This window comes from Hemitrygon akajei, chromosome 24, assembly GCF_048418815.1.
Source record: "Hemitrygon akajei chromosome 24, sHemAka1.3, whole genome shotgun sequence".
Lineage (NCBI taxonomy): Eukaryota > Metazoa > Chordata > Chondrichthyes > Myliobatiformes > Dasyatidae > Hemitrygon > Hemitrygon akajei.
In genome coordinates this window covers 36,009,393-36,020,410 of record NC_133147.1, presented here as the reverse complement: position 1 = coordinate 36,020,410, position 11,018 = coordinate 36,009,393, and the positions used below count along the sequence as shown (strand labels likewise).

At 51.3% G+C, this 11,018-nt stretch overlaps 1 protein-coding gene across 1 annotated transcript in view; it reads right to left on the bottom strand.

Moving 5' to 3' along the window:
* Positions 1-1,942: 1,942 nt before the first annotated feature.
* Positions 1,943-11,018, bottom strand: part of LOC140715605 (voltage-dependent calcium channel gamma-6 subunit-like) — a 30,953-nt gene continuing 21,877 nt past the window's right edge. The window contains exons 2-4 of the mRNA XM_073027975.1: positions 6,067-6,141; positions 4,767-4,904; positions 1,943-4,071 (exon numbers count right to left, since the gene is read on the bottom strand). Coding sequence (XP_072884076.1) covers positions 3,857-4,071; positions 4,767-4,904; positions 6,067-6,141 — 428 coding nt within the window. The 3' untranslated portion in view covers positions 1,943-3,856. The remainder of the gene's footprint in view (positions 4,072-4,766; positions 4,905-6,066; positions 6,142-11,018) is intronic.

Here is an 11,018-nt window from a genome sequence, read left to right as displayed (position 1 = left end):
ATTCCTTGGTGACCCTCCCAGTGTGGCGATCCCTCACTGACACTGTCAAAGCACGGAGATTCCTCAGTGACCCTCCCAGTGTGGCGATCCCTCACTGACACTGTCAAAGCACGGAGATTCCTTGGTGACCCTCCCAGTGTGGCGATCCCTCACTGACACTGTCAAAGCACGGAGATTCCTCAGTGACCCTCCCAGTGTGGAGATCCCTCACTGACACTGTCAAAGCACGGAGATTCCTCAGTGACCCTCCCACAGTGTGGAGATCCCTCACTGACACTGTCAAAGCATGGAGATCCCTCAGCTTCCTCACCACCACTCCCCACAGTGCAGTACAATAATGGTTAATGGGATAAGCCTACTTACCCTTCCTCACTCTCCCTGTCTCCTTCTCCCTCTCTCTTTCCCTTTCCCTCTCTCTCTTTCTGTCTCCCAACCTAAACTCCTCCAACACCCAAGCACCATCCATGAGACGCTTAACCCTTCCACGGTGAGAGGCATGCCTCTCCTGTTCTCCTTCAGTAACATCGTGGCTGCTTTTCTTCCTGAAGCCCTCCCCCTTTCTCTCTCTCCCCCTCTTTGTCTTCCTTTCTCTCCCCGTCATTTCCTCTTTCTGTCCCTCTCTCTCGTCTTCTCACCTCCCCTTGTTCTCTCTGTCTCTCATTCTCATTGTCCTCCTCTCTCTTTTCCCAAGCCTTCCTGAAAGTGGTTTCCGACAAGATGAAGTCCCTCCCATGGCCCAGTTAAATACGTTGGCACCCTGTTGACCGTATCAGGTTAGCAGCTATGAAATGTCCAAACATGTTTCTGTGCTTTCTACCTGTTTAAGGATTTGCGACACCCTTCCCACGTACATCGAATCATTCAGTGAAATGATGTTGTGAGTGGGCAGCTGACAAGCCCAGCCAGGCTTCCTGCACCAACGTAGCATGCCCACCTGTATCGGTGTACCTACTCGTCCTCGATAGCTCCCAGTACAGTCTGACCTGGAGGGATTTGGAGAGGGTGCAGAAAGGGTTCACCAAGAGGCTGAGGGAAGATCTGATAGAGGTTTTTAAGATCACGAGAGATGCAGGAAGAGGAGACAGACAGTTTCTGTTTCCCCTGGATGAAATATCCACTGTGAGAGGGGCAAGTTCCAAGGAGCTGTGAGGGGCACGTTTTTTTTTACACAGAGAGGGTGGGTGTCGGGAATGTGCTGCCTGGGGTGGTGGTGGAGGCAGATATGATCCAGAGGATCTTAGACAACATGCACATACAAACCTCTCTCTCTTGTCCTGCACACACACACACACACACACACACACACACACACACACACACACACACACACACACACACACACACACACACACACACACACACACACACACACACACACACACACACACACACACACACACACACACACACACACACACTCCTCTGACCCAAGGCTGGTTCTCTGACCTACTGACATCATTTCCCTCCTCCCATTGTTCAACCATGTCTAAATTTAGTCTGGTCGAGACTGGATGGTTAAAAATAACCCAACGGGAGTAGTGGGCGGGGGAGAGGGAGATGGAGATGGATTGAAGGATGGGAGAGAGGGTGAGGGAGGTGGAGAGAGAGGGGGAGAAAGAAGGGGGAGAGAGAGGGAGAGGTGCAGTGAGATGGGTGGAGGCTGGTGGAGAGAGGAGGAGGAAGGGGGAATGGAGAGGGGGAGAGGGGAGAGGGAATGGAGAGAGCAGGGAGAGAGAGGAGGGAGAAGGGGAGAGAGTAGGAGAGAGAGGGGAAAGGGGAAGAAGGGGAGAGGGGGAGGGGGAGTTAGATGCAGGCTGTGAAAGGTACTGAGAATAGGAAAGTGAAAGGAAAATCTTGTCAAGAGGTACCCTCTGTGTCACCAGTTAATGGGGTGACAGGTTTCTTGACCTGGTTAAAATACACAAAAAACACCTCCAAACAGTTCCAATTGTTCGATTATTTACTGAAGTTCATCCCAAGAAAAGAGATTTTGTAAATTAAATAATGAACATATGGTTTACACAACAGAACACAAGATAAGACTTCCAGTAAAAATATTGAAAGACTTTTGCAATAAAATTAAATTTAGCTTTTACCCTGAGAGAGAGGGGCTGAGGGACATCGGTCAGTGTACAGATCTCCTCCTGAGAGAGAGGGACTGAGGGACATCGGTCAGTGTACAGATCTCCTCCTGAGAGAGAGGGACTGAGGGATATCAGTCAGTGTACAGATCTCCTCCTGAGAGAGAGGGACTGACGGACATCAGTCAGTGTACAGATCTCCACCTGAGAGAGAGGGACTGAGGGACATCGGTCAGTGTACAGATCTCCCCGAGAGAGAGGGACTGAGAGACACTGATCAGTGTACAGATCTCCCCCTGAGAGAGAGGGACAGAGAGACACTGGTCAGTGTACAGATCTCCTCCTGAGAGAGAGGGACTGGGAGACACTGGTCAGTGTACAGATCTCCCCGAGAGAGAGGGACTGAGGGACATCGGTCAGTGTACAGATCTCCCCGAGAGAGAGGGACTGAGAGACACTGACCAGTGTACAGATCTCCTCCTGAGAGAGGGACTGGGAGACACTGGTCAGTGTACAGATCTCCCCCTGAGAGAGAGGGACTGAGAGACACCGATCAGTGTACAGATCTCCCCGAGAGAGAGAGACTGAGAGACAGCGGTCAGTGTACGGACCTGCCCCTGAGGGAGAGGGTCAGAAAGACTCCATTCGGTGTACAGATCTCCCCCTGAGAGAGAGGGACTGAGAGACACCGGTCAGTGTACAGATCTCCCCCTGAGAGAGAGGGACTGAGAGACACCGATCAGTGTACAGATCTCCCCGAGAGAGAGGGACTGAGAGACAGCGGTCAGTGTACAGATCTCCCCGAGAGAGAGGGACTGAGAGACAGCGGTCAGTGTACGGACCTGCCCCTGAGGGAGAGGGTCAGAAAGACTCCATTCGGTGTACAGATCTCCGCCTGAGAGAGAGGGACTGGGAGACACCGGTCAGTGTACAGATCTCCCTCAGAGAGAGGGGGACTGAGAGACACCAGTCAGTGTACAGATCTCCGCCTGAGAGAGAGGGACTGGGAGACACCGGTCAGTGTACAGATCTGCCCCTGAGAGAGAGGGACTGAGAGACACCGGTCAGTGTACAGATCTCCCCGAGAGAGAGGGACTGAGAGACAGCGGTCAGTGTACAGATCTCCCCGAGAGAGAGGGACTGAGAGACAGCGGTCAGTGTACAGATCTCCCCCTGAGAGACAGCGGTCAGTGTACAGATCTCCCCGAGAGAGAGGGACTGAGAGAAGCGGTCAGTGTACAGATCTCCCCGAGAGAGAGGGACTGAGAGACAGCGGTCAGTGTACAGATCTCCCCGAGAGAGAGGGACTAAGAGACAGCGGTCAGTGTACGGACCTGCCCCTGAGGGAGAGGGTCAGAAAGACTCCATTCGGTGTACAGATCTCCGCCTGAGGGAGAGGGTCAGTGTAAAAGTGACATGAGGCGCAGCTTTTTCAACCAGAGTTGGTGCTTACAAGCTGCCAGAGGAAATGGTTGAGGCAGTTTGGTACTTGGATGGGTACATGGAGGGGATGGGCTCAGAACAACTCTCTTTCTCTCCTTCACCAAACCCTCCCTCCATAGCGGCCCCACCGCCACTAGGCCTCAGGCTGTCATGTCCTAGACAGTCCCTCTCTCTCCTACCTCCCTCCCTCCCATACTCCCTGGTGCCACACCTGAAACTAGGCCCCAAGTGCTGGCAGTGTATTTGATAAATCCTGTTCTCTCCCTCCTCCCCACTTTCTCCACTCTCTAACTCTCCTCCCTCCCTCTTTTCTTTCCCCCTCCCTCCAACAACTAGGCCTCTGGCTTGGAGGCCTTGCCCCTGTTGCAGAGGCCGAGGGCAGGCCCCGGAAGGGCAATGATGAGGAACGAGGTGCCAGCCAGTGAGGACAGGATGGAGGCAGCGAGGGTACAGCCAAAAGACCAGAGGTAGCTCAGCTCGAGGCCGGTCCGCTGAAGACCAAGCACAGCCTGGTCGAAGGCCAGCAGCGTTGCCACAGCAGCCAGACCTGCAAGAAGAGGGTGAGAGGAAGATGAGTAAATGGGCGATGATGGAGGGAGAGGTCCAGCTCTTCGAAAATGACGTGGGGAGGGAAACCCTCCAAGGACCCCTCCCTAGATAGCCAACCAATTGCTACCTCACAAGGAGGGGGAGAGGGGAAATGGAGGGGTTGAGGGAGGGGTTTGACCAGGAGGACAGGGAGTGCAGGGGTTACAGAGATAGGGTGGGGTTTGAACAGGAGGACGGGGAGTGTAGGGGTTACAGAGATAGGGAGGGGTTTGAACAGGAGGACGGGGAGTGTAGAGGTTATGGAGATAGGGAGGGGTTTGAACAGGAGGATGGAGAGTGTAGGGGTTACAGAGATAGGGAGGGGTTTGAACAGGAGGACGGGGAGTGTAGGTGTGACAGAGATAGGGAGTGGTTTGAACAGGAGGACGGGGAGTGTAGGTGTGACAGAGATAGGGAGGGGTTTGAACAGGAGGATGGAGAGTGTAGGGGTTACAGAGATAGGGAGCGGTTTGAACAGGAGGACGGGGAGTGTAGGGGTTACAGAGATAGGGAGGGGTTTGAACAGGAGGACGGGGAGTGTAGGGGTTACAGAGATAGGGAGGGGTTTGAACAGGAGGACGGGGAGTGTCAGAGTTACAGAGATAGGGAGGGTCAACGGAGGGATGGAGGGTCAGAGGGAATTCTGCCACTCACCAGCGGAGATGAAGAAGGAAGCAGAGAGTTTGATGAGGAAGTCCGGGTTGTGCCTCAATGACATACTGATGGAGAGGGAGCCGAGTACCATGAGGCAGAGGCACAGGACGGCCAGCACCGCCACCACAATAAACAGAGCTGAGGACAAAATAACACCGGGGAAGGGGGGGGGGGGGAGAGAGAGACAGAGAGAGAGAAATGGAGAGGGGGGAAGAGAGAGATGGGAGATCTTTCCATTAGAAAGGGATAGTCAATTGTAGACTATGATATAAGAGCAGAGTTAGGCCATTCAACCCATCAAGTCAATTCTATCCTTCCATCATGGCTGATTTACTATCCCTCTCAACCCCACTGTCCTTTCTTCTCCCAGTAACCTTTGACACCCTGACTAACCAAGAACCTCTGTCTTAAATATGGTGTACATGGAGCTCAGAAAAATAGAGGGCTATGGGTAACCCTAGGTAATTTCTAAGGTAAGGACATGTTTGGCACAGCTTTGTGGGCCGAAGGGCCTGTATTGTGCTGTAGGTTTTCTGTGTTTCTATGTTTTATAAATACACTCAATGACTTGGTCTCTACAGTCGCCTGTGGCAACAAATTCCACAGATTCACCACTCTGGCTAAATAAATTCCTCCTCATCTCCGTTCTAAAAGAATGGCCCTCTGTTCTACGGTGCACGGTTCTACGGTCCTTGACTCTCCCACCATAGAAAACATGACATGATGAAGGGTTTCGGCCGGAAGCGTCGACTGTTTGTTCCTGCCCACTGATGCTGCCTGACCAGCTAAATTCCTCCAGCACATTGTCTATTTTACAGTATTCCCCTTTATTCCCACTTTGCCTCCCGCCAATCAGACAATGCTCTATCCTTGCTAGTATCTTTCCTGTAAAAACATGGGCTCTCATTTTGTTAAGCAGCCTCATGTGCAGCACCTTGTCAAAGGCCTTCTGAAAATCCAAGCCACTGATTCTCCTTTGTCTCTCCTGCCTGTTATTTCCTCAAAGAATTCCACTGGGTTTGTCAGACAAGGTTTCCCCTTGAGGATACCGTGCTGACTTTGACCAATTTTATCATGTCGTTCCAGGTATCCTGAAATCTCATCTTTAATAATAGATTCCAACATCTTCCCGACAAACAAAGTCAGGCCAGCTGGCCTATAATTTCCTGTCTTTTGCCTCCCTCTTTTCAAGCTTGGAGTGACATCTGCAATTGTTCAGTCCTCTGGAGCCATTCCAGAATCGAGCGATTTTTGAAAGATCTTTATGAGTGCCTCCACGATCAAACAATGATGTCCTCACCTTTATTTGCTTCTCGACCCATTATTTTTGTATTTTCTCCAGTGGTAAAAAATCGAAAATAACTGCAGTTGGAGCCTAAAAGGGTAATGAGACAGTGAAGTTACAACAGAGGCACCATTCTCCTGTGCAAATCACACCCAACCCCCGCTCCCCTCAGCCAGACCCAGGATACGCCCAGAATCAGCACAAAACCCGAAGTCTCACACCTGACTGCTCCAACCTCCATGTTCTGGTACCTGTCTGCAGACAGGGCACACGTTCAACTGCTCTGAAACATCCTACAAATGGATCTGCACAGCCACCGAATGACACAGGCAGGAAATGTTGAGAACGGACAACCTGGTGGCTACCCACACGGGCGTTGCCATTCACCCACATGCTGCCAGAGACCCAGCAAGATGCCAAATTAAAGATGGAGCAGAATGGAGCACAGAGACACGATTGGAGTGCACGTGGACAGATACAGACTGTAATCAGACAACTCTAGAAACAGAGAGACACGATTGGAGTGCACGTGGACAGATAGACTGTAATCAGGCAACTCTAGACACAGAGAGACACGAATTGAGTGCATGTGGTCACATATGGACAGTAATCAGACACCCCAGGACACAGCGAGACATCAATTGAGTGCATGTGGACACATATGGACAGTAATCAGACATCCCAGGACACAAAGAGACACGAATGGAGTGCATGTGGACACATATGGACAGTAATCAGACACCCCAGGACACAGTGAAACAGGAATGGAGTGCATGTGTACACATATGGACAGTAATCAGACAACCCAGGACAAAGCGAGACAGGAATGGAGTGCATGTGGACACATATGGACAGTAATCAGACACCCCAGGACACAGAGAAACAGGAATGGAGTGCATGTGGACACATATGGACAGTAATCAGACACCCCAGGACACAGAGAGACAGGAATGGAGCGCATGTGGACACATATGGACAGTAATCAGGCTCCCCAGGACACAGTGTGACAGGAATGGAGTGCATGTGGACACATATGGACAGTAATCAGACACCCCAGGACACAGTGAGACAGGAATGGAGTGCATGTGGACACATATGGACAGTAATCAGACACCCCAGGACACAGAGAAACAGGAATGGAGTGCATGTGGACACATATGGACAGTAATCAGACACCCCACGACACAGTGAGACAGGAATGGAGTGCAGGTGTACACATATGGACAGTAATCAGACACCCCAGCACACAGCCAGACAGTAATGGAGTGCATGTGGACACATATGGACAGTAATCAGACACCCCAGGACACAGAGAGACAGGAATGGAGTGCATGTGGACACATATGGACAGTAATCAGGCTCCCCAGGACACAGCCAGACAGGAATGGAGTGCATGTGAACACATATGGACAGTAATCAGACACCCCAGGACACAGCGAGACAGGAATGGAGTGTATGTGGACACATATGGACAGTAATCAGGCTCCCCATGACACAGCGTGACAGGAATGGAGTGCATGTGGACACATATGGACAGTAATCAGGCTCCCCAGGACACAGAGAGACAGGAATGGAGTGCACGTGGACACATATGGACAGTAATCAGACACCCCAGGACACAGTGAGACAGGAATGGAGTGCACGTGGACACATATGGACAGTAATCAGACACCCCAGGACACAGTGAGACAGGAATGGAGTGCACGTGGACACATATGGACAGTAATCAGACACCCCAGGACACAGTGAGACAGGAATGGAGTGCAGGTGTACACATATGGACAGTAATCAGACACCCCAGGACACAGCCAGACAGTAATGGAGTGCATGTGGACACATATGGACAGTAATCAGACACGCCAGGACACAGAGAGACAGGAATGGAGTGCATGTGGACACATATGGACAGTAATCAGACACCCCAGGACACAGCCAGACAGGAATGGAGTGCATGTGGACACATATGGACAGTAATCAGGCTCCCCAGGACACAGCGTGACAGGAATGGAGTGCATGTGGACACATATGGACAGTATTCAGACACCCCAGGACACAGTGAGACAGGAATGGAGTGCACGTGGACACATATGGACAGTAATCAGACACCCCAGGACACAGTGAGACAGGAATGGAGTGCAGGTGTACACATATGGACAGTAATCAGACACCCCAGGACACAGCCAGACAGGAATGGAGTGCATGTGTACACATATGGACAGTAATCAGACACCCCAGGACACAGTGAGACAGGAATGGAGTGCATGTGGACACATATGGACAGTAATCAGACACCCCAGGACACAGTGAGACAGGAATGGTGTGCATGTGGACACATATGGACAGTAATCAGACACCCCAGGACACAGTGAGACAGGAATGGAGCGCATGTGGACACATATGGACAGTAATCAGACACCCCAGGACACAGCCAGACAGGAATGGAGTGTATGTGGACACATATGGACAGTAATCAGACACCCCAGGACACAGCCAGACAGGAATGGAGTGCATGTGGACACATATGGACAGTAATCAGACACCCCAGGACACAGCCAGACAGGAATGGAGTGCATGTGGACACATATGGACAGTAATCAGACACGCCAGGACACAGCCAGACAGGAATGGAGTGCATGTGGACACATATGGACAGTAATCAGACACCCCAGGACACAGTGAGACAGGAATGGAGTGCATGTGGACACATATGGACAGTAATCAGACACCCCAGGACACAGCCAGACAGGAATGGAGTGCATGTGGACACATATGGACAGTAATCAGACACCCCAGGACACAGTGAGACAGGAATGGAGTGCATGTGTACACATATGGACAGTAATCAGACACCCCAGGACACAGTGAGACAGGAATGGAGTGCATGTGGACACATATGGACAGTAATCAGACACCCCAGGACACAGTGAGACAGGAATGGTGTGCATGTGGACACATATGGACAGTAATCAGACACCCCAGGACACAGAGAGACAGGAATGGAGCGCATGTGGACACATATGGACAGTAATCAGACACCCCAAGACACAGTCAGACAGGAATGGAGTGCAGGTGTACACATATGGACAGTAATCAGACACCCCAGGACACAGCCAGACAGGAATGGAGTGCATGTGGACACATATGGACAGTAATCAGACACCCCAGGACACAGCCAGATAGGAAGGGAGTGCATGTGGACACATATGGACAGTAATCAGACACGCCAGGACACAGCCAGACAGGAATGGAGTGCATGTGGACACATATGGACAGTAATCAGACACCCCAGGACACAGTGAGACAGGAATGGAGTGCATGTGGACACATATGTACAGTAATCAGGCTCCCCAGGACACAGCCAGACAGGAATGGAGTGCATGTGGACACATATGGACAGTAATCAGACACCCCAGGACACAGTGAGACAGGAATGGAGTGCATGTGGACACATATGGACAGTAATCAGACACCCCAGGACACAGTGAGACAGGAATGGAGTGCATGTGGACACATATGGACAGTAATCAGACACGCCAGGACACAGTGAGACAGGAATGGAGTGCATGTGGACACATATGGACAGTAATCAGACACCCCAGGACACAGTGAGACAGGAATGGAGTGCATGTGGACACATATGGACAGTAATCAGACACCCCAGGACACAGTGAGACAGGAATGGAGTGCACGTGGACACATATGGACAGTAATCAGACACGCCAGGACACAGTGAGACAGGAATGGAGTGCATGTGGACACATATGGACAGTAATCAGACACCCCAGGACACAGTGAGACAGGAATGGAGTGCACGTGGACACATATGGACAGTAATCAGACACGCCAGGACACAGTGAGACAGGAATGGAGTGCATGTGGACACATATGGACAGTAATCAGACACCCCAGGACACAGTGAGACAGGAATGGAGTGCATGTGGACACATATGGACAGTAATCAGACACCCCAGGACACAGTGAGACAGGAATGGAGTGCACGTGGACACATATGGACAGTAATCAGACACGCCAGGACACAGCCAGACAGGAATGGAGTGCATGTGGACACATATGGACAGTAATCAGACACCCCAGGACACAGTGAGACAGGAATGGAGTGCATGTGGACACATATGGACAGTAATCAGACACCCCAGGACACAGTGAGACAGGAATGGAGTGCACGTGGACACATATGGACAGTAATCAGACACCCCAGGACACAGCCAGACAGGAATGGAGTGCATGTGGACACATATGGACAGTAATCAGACACCCCAGGACACAGTGAGACAGGAATGGAGTGCATGTGGACACATATGGACAGTAATCAGGCTCCCCAGGACACAGCCAGACAGGAATGGAGTGCATGTGGACACATATGGACAGTATTCAGACACCCCAGGACACAGTGAGACAGGAATGGAGTGCATGTGGACACATATGGACAGTATTCAGACACCCCAGGACACAGCCAGACAGGAATGGAGTGCATGTGGTCACATATGGACAGTAATCAGACACCCCAGGACACAGAGAGACAGGAATGGAGTGCATGTGGACACATATGGACAGTAATCAGACACCCCAGGACACAGTGAGACAGGAATGGAGTGCATGTGTACACATATGGACAGTAATCAGACACCCCAGGACACAGTGAGACAGGAATGGAGTGCATGTGGACACATATGGACAGTAATCAGACACCCCAGGACACAGTGAGACAGGAATGGAGTGCATGTGTACACATATGGACAGTAATCAGACACCCCAGGACACAGTGAGACAGGAATGGAGTGCATGTGGACACATATGGACAGTAATCAGACACCCCAGGACACAGTGAGACAGGAATGGTGTGCATGTGGACACATATGGACAGTAATCAGACACCCCAGGACACAGCCAGACAGGAATGGAGTGCATGTGGACACATATGGACAGTAATCAGACACCCCAGGACA